Here is a 20,873-nt window from a genome sequence, read left to right as displayed (position 1 = left end):
TGTATAGTTTCACAAAACTGAAGTCAAATCATTCTGTTTTTGCTTCAGATTTCGAAATTATACAATCTAATTTAGACTACAAACTGTTCATGTTGCATGTATGCAGCATCTTTGTTTGGATCATGATTAAAATGCAGTGATTGCCTCTAATTTTAGCCTTAGTTTGTTTATATGAAGAGATTTCTTTTATTTGTGTTACTTATTTATTTGATTTGTGGCTTGTTTTAAAATTTCAATTTAGTTTTGTTATATGATATTTTTATTTTAAATATCAATTTAAATTGTTTAAATTATTTTACATGTATTTAAATTATTACTTTTGTGCATTGATATTACAAATATATATACATACATACATACATACATACATACACATATACACACACACACATATATATGAGACCCTGGACCACAAAAGCAGTCTTAAGTCGCTGGGGTATATTTGTAGCAATAGCCAAAAATACATTGTATGGGTCAAAATTATAGATTTTACTTTTATGCCAAAAATCATTAGGATATTAAGGAAAGATCATGTTTCATGAAGATATTTTGTAAATTTGCTACCGTAAATATATCAAAACCTAATTTTTAATTAGTAATATGCATTGTTAAGGACTTCATTTGGACAGTTTTAAAGGCGATTTTCTCAATATTTAGATTTTTTTGCACCCTCAGATTCCAGATTATCAAATAGTTGTATCTCTGCCAAATCTATCCTAACAAACTATACATCAATGGAAAGCTTATTTATTCAAATTTCATATGATGTACAAATCTCAATTTTGAAAAATTGACACTTAAGACATATACACACACACACACACACACACACACACATTGCATACATTGTATTGTAAATATATGCATTTCTTTTTAATTTTGGGATGAAATATGACGTAGATATGTTCTTGACAGGTTTTGTGAGATTTACCCATTCACATTAATCAAAACCCAAGGATTACGTGGTCTATACAGTCCTAGGTCTATGCACGAAAATGCATATGGATTAAGGCTGGAGGCCTCTCATTTAGAGCGCTGAAAACCCCATAACCATGCTTCCGTTGTGTCATATACAAGAATCACTTAACTTTCGTCATGATTGGGGAGAAACAAATGATGCATCAGGGTCTCGTCGACAACGTCCCAATCCTTTGGAACACCTAGACTGGCGCCATGGTTTTGATCAAATCAAAAGGTTTCAAATTCGATGCTGATCTTTTTTTTAAATCGATGTTCTACTTGAGCTTGCTCTTGTTGGGAAAACAAATATTTTGAGTGCTCGCTGTCATCTTCTGCTGGGCAATTTCAGGCAAGCTAATGATACTCAGAAACATTCAAAGCTCTGTGGGCAACAGAACACATCGAATAAAAATAAACGACATCGGATATGTCAACTTACTTTTGGAGCTTCTCATATTCCCGCTCAAAGTCCCTTTCAACCTGTGGAGAAATGGAGGAGACATGTGGAGAGATATGAGAAGAATGGATAGAAAGTCTCTTTAAAGAAGTGTGTGGGCAAACTGCTCTAGTTTTCTACAAGCTCTCTTGGGTGTGTAATCATAAAAACAGAATCTACAGGGCTGCAGAACCTAAGAGCGAGCGAGTCAAAAAACCTAAAGCCAGTAGAGGAAAAAAGCGAGCTGGATATCAGTTTGGGACGTTTTAGCTATTAGGAGAGATCTCTGAAGAACTTCAACAAGATCAAACGGGAAAAAAAAAAAAAAAAATTAAGAAAACAGAACAAGCAGAATCTTTCATTTGGAAATCAGCAGTTGCAAGAGGTCCTGTAATTACTGCAGTGGCCTTCTGTTGCCACATTAGCTTGTGTCCATGCCACCCTACCGCTGTGTGTAGGGGGTTAATGATGCCATAATTGCAGCAGTAGGGGTTCCTGTCCTGTGGTTCGGTGGGCAAAGTCTGTAAATAAACAATATTTGGGAAGGCAGGCAGTAGGTACCCCGTTTAGAGCAGTGTGTCCGGCCTGTGGCCTGCCCACTCATGGGTGACCATGGAAGTGTGGTGTAACAGGAACGGAGGCGAGTTAGGGAACGAAAATGCTGCTCCATCTGAAAGCATGTGCTGGAGATTTACTACTAATCACAGAACCGGCTTTACTGATAAGATACGCATGAAAATTGCATTCGATTATTTGCACAGCCCTAGTATATGGGTACCAGGGGCAGCTGTGGTAACCATTCACTTTCCATTAGTGAAATATTCCTCCTTATTGTTCTAAAAAGGTCTATGAACTGATTATCTTTCTCTGTCTTTGTTTCACAGCACACTGAACAACAACAATATCTCTCGTTTGTCAGTGGCCAGTTTTAACCACATGCCCAAGCTTAGGACATTGTGAGTATCACACACACACACACACAAACACACACACACACACACACACACACACACACACATTGCATACATTGTATTGTAAATATATGCATTTCTTTTTAATTTTGGGATGAAATATGACGTAGATATGTTCTTGACAGGTTTTGTGAGATTTACCCATTCACATTAATCAAAACCCAAGGATTACGTGGTCTATACAGTCCTAGGTCTATGCACGAAAATGCATATGGATTAAGGCTGGAGGCCTCTCATTTAGAGCGCTGAAAACCCCATAACCATGCTTCCGTTGTGTCATATACAAGAATCACTTAACTTTCGTCATGATTGGGGAGAAACAAATGATGCATCAGGGTCTCGTCGACAACGTCCCAATCCTTTGGAACACCTAGACTGGCGCCATGGTTTTGATCAAATCAAAAGGTTTCAAATTCGATGCTGATCTTTTTTTTAAATCGATGTTCTACTTGAGCTTGCTCTTGTTGGGAAAACAAATATTTTGAGTGCTCGCTGTCATCTTCTGCTGGGCAATTTCAGGCAAGCTAATGATACTCAGAAACATTCAAAGCTCTGTGGGCAACAGAACACATCGAATAAAAATAAACGACATCGGATATGTCAACTTACTTTTGGAGCTTCTCATATTCCCGCTCAAAGTCCCTTTCAACCTGTGGAGAAATGGAGGAGACATGTGGAGAGATATGAGAAGAATGGATAGAAAGTCTCTTTAAAGAAGTGTGTGGGCAAACTGCTCTAGTTTTCTACAAGCTCTCTTGGGTGTGTAATCATAAAAACAGAATCTACAGGGCTGCAGAACCTAAGAGCGAGCGAGTCAAAAAACCTAAAGCCAGTAGAGGAAAAAAGCGAGCTGGATATCAGTTTGGGACGTTTTAGCTATTAGGAGAGATCTCTGAAGAACTTCAACAAGATCAAACGGGAAAAAAAAAAAAAAAAAGATTAAGAAAACAGAACAAGCAGAATCTTTCATTTGGAAATCAGCAGTTGCAAGAGGTCCTGTAATTACTGCAGTGGCCTTCTGTTGCCACATTAGCTTGTGTCCATGCCACCCTACCGCTGTGTGTAGGGGGTTAATGATGCCATAATTGCAGCAGTAGGGGTTCCTGTCCTGTGGTTCGGTGGGCAAAGTCTGTAAATAAACAATATTTGGGAAGGCAGGCAGTAGGTACCCCGTTTAGAGCAGTGTGTCCGGCCTGTGGCCTGCCCACTCATGGGTGACCATGGAAGTGTGGTGTAACAGGAACGGAGGCGAGTTAGGGAACGAGGTGATGAGGGGAAAATAAGAAAAAAAAAAGATGTCGATTGACCTCCCCGAAACGAGGAAGAGATCAGGATGCCCACTCATGGACACACAAGTGTACAGTGTCCACAACAGAGAGGCGCTTATGAACTCACAGTTGATCTATTCAAACAATGACTCAATCCCAGACCACAGCACTGGAGTCAAATGGACTAGAAAACTAGACATCTGCTGGAGAGAAATGTGAGTGGCTTTTGCCTGAGAAAACGCCTTGTGCCGATGCTAGAGTGTTCGGAGGGGTTTTTAGCTTGTTGTTGGTGCTACATTGCAGCTATTGTAGATGTTTGCATACAGAATCAACTTAAAAGATCACATCCTCAAGTCTCCATAAAATTATGCTCTCTAGATACAGCAAATATGTAAATGCTGTACAACAGTAAAAATCCCATGAATTTTCTCCATAGCAGAATTGATTTTTAACAATACACTTTCAACCTTTAAAAGACAGACCTACTGTGAGCTACGAGGTTGTTAATCAATGGAATATGATTTTGTTGAAGCCATCAGCCATCTAATTTCAACTTTAAATAATTGTGTTTAACAGCAGATTTCCAGGTGGAAAAACTACATCCCATGATCCTACAATCAACAGTTTTAGGTCACACTTTATGTTAAGGTCCGATTCTCGCCATTAATTACGACTTTTGCTTCAACTGACTCCTAATTTCTAGCTGTTAAGTTTAGGTATTGGGTATGGATGGCTAGGGATGTAAAATATTGTCATGCAGAATATGTGCTTTATAAGTACTAATAAACAGCCAATATGTTAATAATAAGCATGCTAATAAGCAACTAGTTAATAGTGAGAATGGGTCCCTATACTAAAGTGTTAACCAGTTTTGTATTTCTACATAATTTTTTATTTGATTGTGTCTTTTGCATTGCTTCAAGGGATTGTAGCTCTTTCCATCATTAAAGCCGTTACGCAGTCTTGTGCCTTTGTCTTTTTGTCCAATTTTTCAAATGTTTTTGCTTCAAATCCAAGTTTGTACCTTGTAGCTGGCTGACTTGCTTCATGGCTTTTGACTCTTACACAAAGACTTATTTTGAATCAAAATGGGAAAACACATCACTCAAATATGTAGTTATATCATTAAAAAATAAATTATATCAATATTTTTAAAAATGTTGTTTTTCAAATTTTAAATTATTATTATTTTTTTTTTTGGTAAATATTGTATAAAATTGCATTCATATTATTTTATCAATGCTGTGCATGTGTTATATAAATTAAACCGTTATATCATATATATCGGCTTTATACCAGCAAGATATTGGCAGCATTAAAAATGTTTTAGAGTCTGGTTTGAAAACAATCATTATTTTTGCAATTGCATTTTGTGGCATAGAATTCATCAGAAAAAATTAAAAAAGGAAGAGAAAAGTCCTGTGGATTTCTTACCGTTTTCGAAACAATCTGTTTCCTTGGTTGTCCAATTTTGAAAGGAATCCTAGAAAAAAAGAAATGCATAATTATAAGGTGGATCACATTTAGACAAAGAATGCATTTAATTTATTATCTTAAATTAATTTTATTTAACATTTATAACATTAAGTACAATTATAATATAAAATTTTACTCAGTCTATTTTTATTTTTATATTATCAAAGAAAGGCTGAATGCTTCATTTAAAGGTCATTAAGTATTTCATAGACAGTTTTGGGGTTCACTAGGAAAACCCCAGCAGCTAATCAAATCATTTCATATGGGCCACATAAATCCATCTCAGAAGCTATCAAAGGCGGATGAGCATAATTAGAAGTGGCTGTCGCCGCTGCCACAAGTCTTCCTGTGGTCTGCCGGGGGGAGATCACTACATGTGCACCTCTTACACACATGCACGTTTCCTGTGGTCTGCTACTGCAAGCGGGCATTCGCTCAGAGCCCTGCAAACTCAGGTGTTCACAGGAAGCGGTCTCACATACACAAGTGTGCAACACACGGCAGCAAATCAATAGCAACCACATGTCACCTTCAGGAATGAACCCGAATAATGAGTTCACAGTCCCCCACGGATCGTAACTCCAGTTCGGTGGTGATTCCACTATATATCACGACCAAACGGTTCTGAATTTCTTTAAAGTTACATTTTGTGTTTATTAAAGCATATTACTTGTAGTTCAATAAATAAGTGAAGAATCACAACACAAGAGAACTAACCTTTTTAGTTCTAGACTGATTCTTCATTAGGACAGTAAGGGTCAGATAAGCCTATAAATGAGTTCAGAGCTAATAAAGTCAATCTTTTCACAATGTCTGACAATCAATTTTCACTTTTTAGCAGACCTCAACAGATCCTAACATTGACACCCAAGCCCTCTGGGTGTGAAGGTGTTAACTTTGGACTGGTTTTCTTCCAATTCAACAAATGCAAAAAAAGACCGATACACCTACAGATCGTCCTTCAGTTAGGTCACAACGGTTGGTTTTGTCTCCTGATAAAATCTCATTCAAAGTTCAACTTGTTTAATTTGATACTTTGTGCCATTCTGTCACCTTTTCTAACCCATTTGTTTTATGCTGCTGTTAACTGTCAAGTTTAAAGAGAGGAACGTGACAAAATAATGCTGTTTGGAATTGAAGAACTTCATTCTGGTGAACTGATTTCTGACGTTGAACAGTAAACAATCTCTCAAAATCGTTTCATTTCAAATCACACCAAAGGCCTCAAGCTAATGTAGCAGAACCGTGGTGCTTCAACGAATGAAACATACCATGCTGTTCACATGGATGATCAAGGTTCAAGTCCAGCCTGCAACATGACCAAATCTCCAAATATACAGAAATATTTACCTACATATATTTTTACAAAAACATTTTAACATGGAAAAAAAGTAAAGAAGGGATTTCCCTGATCATTTATGAGTCATGCAATCAAATCATGTCAAAGTTTTGAACCAAATCATGCAAAGCAGAGTTAGTGTAAGGACAAGGCCCTTGAAAAACTTAATTGCCAAATAAAAAAAAACATTCGAATAATCACAATATTGCTTAATTCGCAGCATGAATATACTGGGAGTATTCAATATATCACCCAGCCCTAAACCTTGTATTATCCGCAGACCAACGGCGATCGTAAACAATAAACAAATAATATTGGTCAATGCTGATACCATCACATAACTGCATTCCTAATTGTGTGGGTTTAAAAAAAAAAAAACAGCAGGATTGACACCATTCAACCCATTTCTTTGGGAATGGCAGGCCTTCCAGTCAAACTTGTTAATGTACTAAAGCCGTGGCACAATGGCATCACGTTCCCATCTCCTGTTCTCACAACTTCCCTTAAGTGAAGAGTAGCAATTAACCGTTCGGCCCCCTTCTTCTCTGTCTCATGCGTCGTTTAGTAATTACACCTGAGACAGGCTGAGGTAGACCTGAAGAGAGAGAAAAAAAAAACAACACGTTTCCATGGGTGCCATTGCAGGCACCTCTCTCACGCACATCTACACACACTACTATTGATGTGACAGAAGTATGGCTGCAGATGATTGATAGACAGCTGGGGATGACAGGAACGCGGTGATGCCGGCTGCGTCAAAGCAAAGGTGTGTGAGCTAATGAGAAGGAAAGAGAGAGGTGTGAGAGAGAGTGTGCGTGTGTGAGAGAACTTGGTATAGAGGACAGAAATGAAACTGGAACAGTTGCATATATGCATGTATATATATAATAACTGTGATGTCAGTTTAATCTTCGTTATTTAGGAAGAAGACCACCACTCGTGGATATTATGAGCCACAGTACATTTTAAAAAGGCCTTATCATGAACAGTATTTTCTTGCTCCTTTAAAATATACTTTGTATTAATATACTGTGTAGACTTATGCTAAATCGTTGTAAAATGTATAAGAAACTAGTATTTGTTTTGCAGGCCTAATTATCAAAAGAAAAGTTTTTTTTTTTCAATGCATTGAATGTATTATATTTTAGTTTGATCATTTTTATTTAATATTTTGCATTTTTAGGGGATTTTATGGTACTATCTCGTATCTTTCCTCTCATATCTATCCTTTTATTGATATATAGTTAGATATATGATTATAGTTAAAAAAAAAAATTCCTGTTTTCATTTTAAATGTAACGTTTTAGTAACATTTTGTCATTTTTATTAGTTTTTGTTTTTATTTAAATGTCTATTTTTATTAAGTTAAACATTAACTAAAAATAAACTAAAAATTACAGTATACAATATGCATGTATATATATATATATATATATATATATATATATGTATGTGTGTGTGTGTTTAGATGTACATAATAAATATACACAGTATATGCATATATTATGTAAACAAAAACTTTAATTTTAAAACGATTAATCGTTTGCTAATACATATGTAATATACACATATACACACACACATACATATATATATATATATGTATGTATGTATATGTATGTATATATATGTATATGTATGTATATATATGTATATGTATGTATATATATGTATATGTATGTATATATATGTATATGTATGTATATATATGTATATGTATGTATATATATGTATATGTATGTATATATATGTATATGTATGTATATATATGTATATGTATGTATATATATGTATATGTATGTATATATATGTATATGTATGTATATATATGTATATGTATGTATATATATGTATATGTATGTATATATATGTATATGTATGTATATATATGTATATGTATGTATATATATGTATATGTATGTATATATATGTATATGTATGTATATATATGTATATGTATGTATATATATGTATATGTATGTATATATATGTATATGTATGTATATATATGTATATGTATGTATATATATGTATATGTATGTATATATATGTATATGTATGTATATATATGTATATGTATGTATATATATGTATATGTATGTATATATATGTATATGTATGTATATATATGTATATGTATGTATATATATGTATATGTATGTATATATATGTATATGTATGTATATATATGTATATGTATGTATATATATGTATATGTATGTATATATATGTATATGTATGTATATATATGTATATGTATGTATATATATGTATATGTATGTATATATATGTATATGTATGTATATATATGTATATGTATGTATATATATGTATATGTATGTATATATATGTATATGTATGTATATATATGTATATGTATGTATATATATGTATATGTATGTATATATATGTATATGTATGTATATATATGTATATGTATGTATATATATGTATATGTATGTATATATATGTATATGTATGTATATATATGTATATGTATGTATATATATGTATATGTATGTATATATATGTATATGTATGTATATATATGTATATGTATGTATATATATGTATATGTATGTATATATATGTATATGTATGTATATATATGTATATGTATGTATATATATGTATATGTATGTATATATATGTATATGTATGTATATATATGTATATGTATGTATATATATGTATATGTATGTATATATATGTATATGTATGTATATATATGTATATGTATGTATATATATGTATATGTATGTATATATATGTATATGTATGTATATATATGTATATGTATGTATATATATGTATATGTATGTATATATATGTATATGTATGTATATATATGTATATGTATGTATATATATGTATATGTATGTATATATATGTATATGTATGTATATATATGTATATGTATGTATATATATGTATATGTATGTATATATATGTATATGTATGTATATATATGTATATGTATGTATATATATGTATATGTATGTATATATATGTATATGTATGTATATATATGTATATGTATGTATATATATGTATATGTATGTATATATATGTATATGTATGTATATATATGTATATGTATGTATATATATGTATATGTATGTATATATATGTATATGTATGTATATATATGTATATGTATGTATATATATGTATATGTATGTATATATATGTATATGTATGTATATATATGTATATGTATGTATATATATGTATATGTATGTATATATATGTATATGTATGTATATATATGTATATGTATGTATATATATGTATATGTATGTATATATATGTATATGTATGTATATATATGTATATGTATGTATATATATGTATATGTATGTATATATATGTATATGTATGTATATATATGTATATGTATGTATATATATGTATATGTATGTATATATATGTATATGTATGTATATATATGTATATGTATGTATATATATGTATATGTATGTATATATATGTATATGTATGTATATATATGTATATGTATGTATATATATGTATATGTATGTATATATATGTATATGTATGTATATATATGTATATGTATGTATATATATGTATATGTATGTATATATATGTATATGTATGTATATATATGTATATGTATGTATATATATGTATATGTATGTATATATATGTATATGTATGTATATATATGTATATGTATGTATATATATGTATATGTATGTATATATATGTATATGTATGTATATATATGTATATGTATGTATATATATGTATATGTATGTATATATATGTATATGTATGTATATATATGTATATGTATGTATATATATATATACATACATATACATACATACACACACGCACACGCGCACAAACTGAACTATTGAAATGCGATGTGTTAGTAAAACAAAACAAAATATTTTAATATATTATAAAATATTAAATCACATTTGAAAGATAAGACACAGCCCTGCTCCAAAGAACACAAAGTTCACCTTTTGTCATGCTGCTGTTATGCCTAAATCATCATGGAAAACTACAAGTCATCACCCACAGAACTTCCTGAAGTCCTACCGCTGACTCACCCCAAAAACAGTTTACTACTGCCAAAATTACATAAACAGCCATCACTCAGAGCTCGGCAAGCAGAAAAAAAAAGAGAAAGTAGACTGAAGTCAATTGTTTCATCTGTGTGATGACGTAGTGAGTTGCAACATCAAGTGATCTGTTGTTTCTCCTTTCATGTCGTCAGAAAGGTGAGTTTATCTTCGTAAGCAGGTCACGCGTCAGTAAGGATTGCTCAACTAGATCTTCTATATGATTTGACAGAGGAAATCCATTTAACATTCAGAGAAGATGGATTTTCGATATGAAAAAAAAAAACTTGTCAAGGCAATATTTCTCATTTTCATACTAAATAACTAAAACCAATAAATAAAAATTAATAATAAATACTATATAGAAACATTCAAACAAAATCTAATAAAAATGACAAAAATGCACAACATAATTACAATAACTTAAATTAAATTGAGTATAGAAAATATAAAAAAATCGAATTATAAGGTGTTAACAAAAGGTGCAACAATATTAAAAATAATATTAGTACACACACACGTATGTACTGTATAAAACACTGGTAAAAACATTTTCACAAACAAATCAATACGTTTATTTAGCTACAATAGAAACAATAGGTTTGGGCACGTTTATGAAAATTACTAACATTGAGTACTTGCTTATTTAGAATAACACACAAAAAACTCATTAACATTAAAGTTAAAAACAAGGTTAAAAACTAATTAGGAAGACATTTTCTGTAGAAATCCTTCCAGCACAATAAATACAAATCCACACAATTATTTATATTATATATATTTTATATTATATATAATAAGACCAAACAAGTTTTTAAATTAAAAACTATGAAAACCCTTCATTTCTATTACTTATTTATGCCCACTATCTTAACAATAACATTTATTTTGCATAAAGAAAAAGATGAGTGATTAACTCATTCGTATGGCTTAATGTGCCATAAAAATATAACTTGGAAAATGAAACCACTTTGCAAAATTCCTTCATTAACATTACAACAGACTTGTTGACGGCCCTTCCAATGTCACAACTCACATAAAGCAATACGTAAAGTTAAAAACTACTTGCATGTCCGTTTCACAGAAAGTTATTATTTGACTTCAGAAGATTGTGAATATAGCACACGAGTCATCTAAACTGATTTTATGGGTTTTTTAATGGTGCATTTTTTGGAGTTTGACAGCATCTGCCATCATTTACTTTCATTGTATGGAAAAAGAGAAGTACGAATGTGCTGATAAACGTGTTTTGTGTTCCACGAAAGTCTGTCATATGAGCCGGAAAAACAGGGGGAATATATAATGACAGTTTTCATTTGGTGATGAACTATCCCTTCACAACCTACTAATCAAGATTAGCATAATAACACCTGGGGCCTGATGTATAAACGTTACGCACAAATGGGCATGGAAATGTGCGTACGCAAATTTCCACGCACATAACGGGATTTATAAAAAATAAACTAGGCGTAAATATGTGCGCACCGTACGGACACTCTAGACCATGCGTACGCACTCTTTTACTGGAGTGAGCGAAATAATGAAGCAAACAGAATTATTTTAAAGTCTGTTTTACATTTGACATACACATATATATTAAATATGACACTCTCAATAATGCAGTTAAACACTGAAATTTCATGAAATTATTATCCAGAAATTACAAAATTTTTATATGAATTTAAACAGAAATATTTGCAGTGGATGTGCTGCTTTCGAACAATTTTCCTGTGGTAGGGCTGCACGATTAATCAAAGTCGTGTGTTTATTAGTCACGTTGAATCAATGAAAGCAGTTGAGATTCCATTTCGATTTATCGTGCAGCCCTATCCTGTGGTATGTGATTTAATGTTTAATCACAGCGAGGATTGCTTGGCGCATGACAATTCAGCTTTAAATTGTGTTCTAAATAGCAAAACTCATGTTCTGAGAAAATACTTTTGCGCAAATAATACGGTATATGAACATATACGGTAACGACAGACATAAGGATGCACTCGTTGATCAAACATTCCATTGGCTGGTTTGAACAGGTTGATGACAGTACTCTAAAACCTCTGTTATAGAATTTGAAGGAATCTGTAAGATATGCACGTTTTATTTTCAAAATGTTTTTGTTATTGACACAGTGAGTCAGGCAGTTATTTACACTGCAAAAAAATAAGGCCTATCTCCATTCAAATATATATTCTAAAATATATGTTTACTTTATAGGAAGAATTGCATATAATTTGAATAGCAATGTGATGTCTCAAAAAGCATTTATAGTGCGTATCTCATATTTTCCTAACGTATTGTACCCTTAACTGCGTTAAACATGGTGTCACGTGGATGGAATATGCATGGAAATGGTATGCAGATGACGTTATGCATATTAAAACTAGGCATTGTAAGATCTATATATGGCTATTTCGGGGAGGAGACGGGGTGGAGATTCATGTACGCACAATCTTCCGCTGACTGGGTATTACAAAGGGAATTTTGCGCAGGTTCTGGCGTACGCATGGCTTTATAAATCTGACAACTTTTGTACGTACGCAAAATTCAGCTTTTGTGCGTACGCACACATTTAGGATGAAATCTACGTAAAGTCTTATACATGAGGCCCCTGAGCTGTAGGGTAGTTTAAGCAGCCTGCTATAAGTCAGGATGTCAAGGTTCTGACAGGAAGGAAGGAAGAAATTCAGTGGGATGATTTTGTACTGTGGGAATCTGCAGCGAAAGTTCTTCGCATACAAGGCCATTTTTACATGCACCCTTATTTAAGCAAGCGGTCAGGCCAGAAGATCCCGATCCCATGCTCTTGAAGAGGTCATGTAAAAAGAAAGAAGGAAAAAGCTGGAATTACATCTTTTTGAAGGTATAATATTATTAACAGACTTATTATTGTCTTATTGCAGCCAATAAAATTGATTTAAGTGCATTCTTGGACCATAAACTGCTCAGTTGTGTAAAAGCAAGCAGGCACTTATTCAAATTTGTCCTAAATTAATAAATAAAATATTTTATAAATATTATCAAAAATAATTAATCCATTTAAATTAATAAGTAAATAAATAAATGACAGTTATGCCTTTCTATGTATGCTTTTAGCATCAAACTTTCAAGTAATCTGACATCAGATATATTTAAAGAATTATGGGAAAATACCAGGGGTGTATTGCAGGAACTTCCTGTCTGCGGTACAGTGAGAGAGAATATGAAATATTATTTATGGAGATATTGTTCACAATAGTATCCTGTGTGGCATCAGTTCATTTCGGGTTTGCAAATTTGTGCATGATATCATTACAGGGACGCTGCTGCTTCTGCTGCTAAATACTGAGTTTATTATGTCAACCAATGGCGCCTTTTGGACATCAAAACAAGACATAATGAGCGGTAATTAACCTTCCATTTTAATCTGTTAATTACAGTGTTGACCATCCAAATTCAGTGTAGAAACCATGGACATCAGCTGCTGTCTGAAGAGATAACTGTCACATGATGGCCACTGTCAGAGTATTTTTGGTAGTTTTGTTTTAGTTTTGAAAATTTAGAAACTGTAATTAAAACTGTGCAACTCAATGCAAGTTTATACAGTTAAAATATACTCTCTAACACCGTCCTACTGACACTGACATACAGCTATGAGGTGAAATGACAAACAGAAAATATTTGATGCCTAATACAGCTATGTGGAGCAGAATTCTGGACCACTGAGTCTTCACTGTGGGCGGGATTTCCCAACCCGACAAAGCGAAAAATTTGTGTGCAACACAGTAGTGGCTGGTCAGGAAACTCAAGATTAACATGGAAGGGTGACGCAATTTATGGTGTCATGACTGGTTATATTGTAAGATCCATTTCAAGCCAAAACAGAGAACGAACAAGACAAACCTCTGTCACGACAAGCAAAACAGCCTGCAAACTTCAGAGCTCAGTTATGAACTTAAAGAAAGTTACAATCAACAAATGCACATCCTTAGAAAATGTAACACAAGAACAGGGCTGTCAAACTCATTTTAAGTCACAGCTCGTACTGGACAAAACGTCTCCTTGTGGGGGCTGAATATTTATAAAAACTCGGTGTTCCAAATGGAGAGCACATACTCAATAGAGTCTTCTGCAGGTAATAGAAGTTAACAATAACTTTATATTGCTTTAGTACTCAATATTGGCTAAATATTTATTATTTTCAGTCACCAAATGCCTTTAGATCACAATTGCAATTAGGTAGGGAATATTACCCAAACTGTCGTGCCCTGATTAATATGAATTGTTTAGTTAGGATTCCCAACCTAATTTCACTCGCATTAACAGCGGTGGCCAAATTTATTAGAACACTAGTATTTTCACCAGCTAAAAATGGTTTTAAGTCAGTTATTTCTTATCTTTTGCTGTAGTGTGTCAGTAGGAAATATCAGTTTACATTTCCAAACATTAATTGTAATAATCCAGTGAGATTTTTGTCTGACAGCAGCCAGTGCTCCACACAGAGATCTGATCATCATCCAGTCTGTCTTGAGATTACACGAAGAAACAGAACAAACTGAGACAGACTCAATCCAGAAGAACTGTGGCAACGTCTCCAAGATGCTTCAAGAAATGTTTTATAGTTTATGCCCCAAATCTCAGATTCATAATTTCATCTGAAAAAGGAAGTCATAGACATTCATGCTCAAGGCCTGACCTATTGGCCAAATGATGTGACCTTTAGTATTCAAATAAAGCATTATGTTACTGGTAATTCTGCAGAGATACTGAAGAAGACTAAATGATTCCTGTTGCTTTCATGACGACTTAAACAAAATCCTCTCCATTCACAGAGACACCGATTAATGAAAAGTGGCCTGTTCTGAAATCCAAGGCTTTACGCTATCAGCATGATCACAGACGCGCGAACAAAGCTTCGTTCAGACTTGCAGCAGAAATTACGGCGAGAACAGGCAAACTTGACTCACGCTACACAGCAGCCCGAGCGGAGATGCCAGCTAATGGATGCTCTATCTGTTGAGACGGCAGTTTTACGCCGGGATCTTATCTACAAGGAGTACAGCGACTCGGTTGACGTTAATTGTTGTCACAGCGACCCCCGTGTCAGAGCGACCGCGTCACTCTATCTAGCAAGAGGCCCTGCATGAATGCAGCGGGTCAGCCTGGCTCATAAAGGATCCTTTCACCACCGGCTCATTCGGGCCTTCACCCCAACACTAAGCGTACTTTAGTGGAAGCATCCTCTGCCGGACGCTGACCTTTCAGTAGGACCCTGTGACGCCGATTCAATTTCCGAAGTCGAACCTCTAACAATGCAAATGGTAGAATGTTTAATATGTCAAAAGGAAAAGCCATAAAAGCAGTCCCCCTCTCTGCTTCAGATCGGACAGAGAATGACGTTTTGACATTCTGTGACGTTAAAAAAGCTGAATCGTTTCAGCCAGAGTGGCCAGAGAATTGTGACATTATCTAATTTTTGCATGTAGCAGATCGCTCTAGTGTGGTCACAAAGCCATGAGCCAAAACAAATGCATGTCTGTTCATCTTCACCTCGGTTTGCAAGTTCATTCACATTATGTCGATCGTTCAGTCTGAAAACTGTGACCTTAACAAGCCAAGTCTGCTTTGCTGCAAGCAGTGAAATTACGTTATGACATGAATGCTTAAAGTCAGCATGCCATCACCCTATTTATTTCTTGTATTCAGGCTTTCTGCAGGTTTTATAATGGTATATTTAAGACTTAAGACTAAAGAAAATTTAAGGAATAAAGTGAATGGAACACAATACATCAATAATATGATCTTTAAATGTAAATGTCTTGTAGCAACACTTCAAAGTTTGAAAACACATCTTCCAGATCTCAATTAGATCATCCATCAGATCTCAATTAGTTTTTAATTAATTTTACAAAACACAGACACACACACACACACACACACACAAAGGCTTATAACTCTGCTTCCAACCACTGGAGTATGGAAATAATCATAACTTTTACTGCAAAAAAAACAAACAAACTGATGTTCACTTTCCAGTGCAAACGTCCAAAGATTCTTAAATCAAGATAAATTAACTTGAGAATTAAAATAACATCATCAGAACTCTTGCTTTCTGAGAAATTGATCAAAATTAAGTGAGTTTATGATTAAAACGAGAACAAATATCAGCTAATGGACTCAAAGGTAAACTTTTAATACCGCATTGACAGATAAACTGTATACATTACAGACTAACTAAAGTTGAAAAAGCATAATAGGACCCCTTTAAGGATGTTCAGATATTTGTACTGGAAAACAAGACAAAAATGCCGGGACAACATTGACTTTTTTTGCAATGCATGCAACATTTAATGCTATAACTTTAGGAATTTAAGGCTTTATGTTCTGATTTAATACCTTTTTAGGCCTTCATTTGTAGAAGGGCATATTGAGACTTTTTAAGACCCACAGAAACGAATCATCTATGCATAGTGTACATTTCTTTTTTGACCTTTTCAATCAAAATACCTTGATTTTCTCACTGGTAACTGGGTTCAAGGAGATTAGATGACTAGAGAAGTCCAGTCATCCAATCATTTTGCCTCCTTAAACCCAGTCTCTTTCTTACAATCCACTACAAGCTCAGTCATATACCTCCATCCAATCAACAACCAATGAGAACCAAGTCCCCACTAGGTGCCTTATATATTTTTTCTTTTTTGATAATCTGCTTCACCCAGATGTACATCAATACAGAACAAAAGGTTTGTCACTACTTCAGTTACATTTCGACTTTAAAAACAGACTTTTATATGTATCCACGTAATTCTGAATGCTAGCTTTCAAATGTTACTGTAAAGGCCACAACGACTACAATACAGCACGATGAATCGCATGATGAACATATAAGATCAACCAACCTTAAAAACTGCAAATCATCACAAAATCACTTTGTGCATTTGTTAAAGCACCATGGCAAGTTATTATGTTATCTACAAACAAAACTGTCAAACCTTTGTAGTTTAATGGCAATGCCTTTCCCAAGATCTCTTACATCTTGATGAAAGCAAAACAAACTGACAGGGCAAAACTACACAAGTCGACAGTGGTCCATTGTGTTCAACCTAAAACAAATGCTTACAAGTCTCTAGTTTCCTGGAATCCAGTGAAAGACAGACCGATGAAGGGAACTACACTTAACAACAGGTTCTTCAATGGTTCTCTGAAAACCCCTCAGCAAAGAACCCTCTTGTTATCTAGAGTCATAGGGACTCTTGAGCTGCTACTGTATATAGCAAGTTCTTTGGACTCAAAGTTTGTGATGTTACATTATAGGTTCTTCAGATCAGTGTAGGCTACTAATTTCTAGGACAAGAATACAGAATAAAAAAAGTTCTAAAATGTAATGTAAACAGACTGAAATGCATAATCTCTGCCAAATCCATTAGAAATGATTCATACATTTAGACGTAGGCTACACATATCAGTGTGCCTACATTTAATAAATACTTTTTTTAGAATTAAAGTAGCTTAAAATAATACAGCTTTATTCATTATATACACATTTTAAAATATATTAAAAGTGAATCATTGATACTTCAGACTCCGAGGGCTTGTGAGCTAACTTAGCTACTGAGACTAGGGGAAGAGCTATGGGCTAACAAGCGAAATACAATTATATATACAGAAAACAGGACATTTAAAACACATGTGGAATCCTACATATCGTTTTTAAGTGTTTATGTAACGTTTAAACTCATTTGTAACCTCAAACAATGTTAGAATAGTGTCTCGCGAGCTCACTAGCCAGTCAACGGCGCTGTGTCAAAAGCTCGCTCGCTGCCTAGCTAGACAGCAATTTAGGTGTATTCGACCGCTCGGAGTGCAGTCTAGGTAGGCAGCTCACTATGTTTTGAGACGCAGTCAGCGACACTACGCGTCGTCCGAAAACAACCGCGTTATTATTATTTATTAACCCACATAAGCGTTGTGATACATACCAGCTCATCTTGTGCTCAACTTCAATCCAAATCAATCGAAATATAATCCCTTTCCTTCAAAACCATCACCTTTTCAGTCTATAAGAGTGGGACGGCGAACAGGAAGTAGAGAAGTTTACTGCAAGTCAGAGGTCCGAGGATTTAAACTACGGCAAGCGGAGAGGTCAAACTACAGACGCGCAACAGGTACCTCAGAAGACAATCACACACACTGAGATTAGAATGCGTTTATGGAGACTATACGCAAACCAAATTATTGCAATGATACAAGATCTCTTTTTTTCTCTTAATAGTTGATCTTCAGCATTATTTATTGTCCATTCTTTAAAGAGAACGTATAAGGAGGGCTGTCGAATACATTCAGTGGCCTTTACCAATAAGCTATTACTGAAGAGTGTCTCTTTCAACGCTCTGGGGAGTTGAGATAATTGAGTTCTCAGTTGTGTTTAATTTGAACTTTATCTCATGCTTCTCCTGAAATCTTTAGCAGAAGTATGAATAAACACAAATGAGACAATGTGGCTATATGGCTCAGGTAACTTGAGTAGGCCTACTTAAGATAATTCAATTTGATAAGAAATGAAATCTCTGATCTTTGTTAAAATCATTGTTGCTGAGGACAAATTTAGATGTTAAAGAAATCTCATTATCTCATATTATTTAAATATGTCAATGGCTTAAGGCATAGGCCTATTCACATCAAGGACTATAAAGATAACAGTAACTAAAAAGTTTTAATAATCATTCAAATTCTATGAGAATAGCAGAGTCCACATCACAACTATAATGATAACGACACAGACGAACAATATCTTTGAAATCACTTTCAGAACATTTTTTTTCTGCTGATGAACGATTACAAAAATTACAGCCAATCAGAATCCATCCTGCTTTAAAAATGCTCAAGTATTTAAAGCAGCAGAAATAGAACAGAATGGTCCATTGGTGCGGCCACTGATATAGTTATCTAGATATTTTTATAATTACCGTTTTTGTGAATGTTAAAAAGAAAGAAAGTTCTAATTTCTCAAGAATAGATAAGTCCACACCACATCTATAACGATAACGAATGATATTGTTGAAATCCCTTTCAGGGCAATTTTTTTTTTCCCCCCAATTTTTAGAACAAATTTTATGCATTGACAGCCAAACATAATTTACTGTATTTTAAAGAATTTCAGCATGCAATCAGCAGTAGTACAAGCTGATTAAAGCATTTTTGTCTGTTAGTTTCTCTGGATGTCGTCTTCCAAGCCAAATCTTAAAATGAGAATTTTTACATATAAAGGTTAACAGTAATTGACTACCCTGTGGTAATAAAGCTGATTTATATACAATTGCTACATATATTTTTATTCATACAACTTTTTTTTTTTTTTTCAATTAGCCACGCACACCTTCAAATTGAGGTAATTTATTCCATCTTTCCCAGTTTGTTGACATATTTTTTTGTTTTGTATATCTGCAACACACACAAAAAGACAGTGGATTCTGTTGTATTTTATTCAGGTACGCATCAACTGGAAAACATTTAATTTACAACAGAATGAGAAGCCAAGTGAACATTTCCTCTCCACAAAAGGATAACATCAATTCATTTTGAGAACAATTAAGAGATTTTACGACTGGGCCTTACTGTAAGGCAATGGAAGTAACAGGAGGTAAAAACGTATCAAAACATCCTTTCTTCTAGTGAGCTAAATCCCACGCTTGTGTCCCTCATACGCATAAACGTGACCACAAACAACTCTAAGTGCCTCCATCTGATAAGAGACATGCAAGACATGCAGTAAGAGATACAGTCCTGTAGAAAAAGAATACGGATACCAAAATATTGGCCACACAACAAAGCATTTATTTGCACACTATAAACCGGAAACGTTATGAGAACGGATGAGCATCAGTAAAGATGACTTTCTTCTTTCGCTTGTGTTTTTTTTTTTTGTAGAGGAGATGAGTCACTGATCGTGTACAGCGCAGTGGACAGCGTCATGGGCCGATGCTGAATGTTTACTCTCAGTCTTTAATGAGAGGGTTACAGGGAGTAAAGTAATCAGGTAAACAACAGTGAATCAGTGTTGTGAAACAGGGCCTGCTTCAGAGCCGACTAGGGTCACATTTACATTTCTGTGCTGTCCTCTGCGCATATTGTTCCATGGCAGCCAAGCCTGCAACCCGGTTTGGCAGAAACAAGGCTGTTCATCCTGGCTCTGATCCAAAGCCGGACAGTGAACAGTCATGCTGAGACCATGACGAGGGGAAAGGTTGAGTTGAGTTGTGAGATTCGTCACGATATCCATTTGCCCCAAAAACGGGCTGCTTCATATTATATTAATGCACTGAGTGAAAAGGCTTGCAAAGTTCTTGATTA

The 20,873-nt window shown here is 34.0% G+C and overlaps 1 protein-coding gene across 2 annotated transcripts in view; it reads right to left on the bottom strand.

Moving 5' to 3' along the window:
- The window catches only part of LOC107665194 (bridging integrator 3-like), a 68,452-nt gene extending 49,796 nt beyond the window's left edge, over window positions 1–18,656 (bottom strand). The window contains exons 1-3 of one of the 2 annotated variants that reach the window (XM_016455975.1): window positions 18,503–18,656; window positions 5,070–5,118; window positions 2,977–3,017 (exon numbers count right to left, since the gene is read on the bottom strand). In XM_016455975.1, coding sequence (XP_016311461.1) covers window positions 2,977–3,017; window positions 5,070–5,118; window positions 18,503–18,510 — 98 coding nt within the window. In that variant the 5' untranslated portion in view covers window positions 18,511–18,656. Of the gene's footprint in view, window positions 1–1,399; window positions 1,441–2,976; window positions 3,018–5,069; window positions 5,119–18,502 lie in introns of both variants that reach the window. The other variant, XM_016455976.1, reaches the window with a different exon arrangement.
- Between the last annotated feature and the right edge of the window lie 2,217 nt (window positions 18,657–20,873).

This window comes from Sinocyclocheilus anshuiensis, unplaced genomic scaffold, assembly GCF_001515605.1.
Source record: "Sinocyclocheilus anshuiensis isolate Anshui unplaced genomic scaffold, SAMN03320099.WGS_v1.1 scaffold691, whole genome shotgun sequence".
Taxonomy (NCBI): Eukaryota; Metazoa; Chordata; class Actinopteri; order Cypriniformes; family Cyprinidae; genus Sinocyclocheilus; species Sinocyclocheilus anshuiensis.
This window is presented reverse-complemented; position numbering and strand designations above follow the sequence as displayed.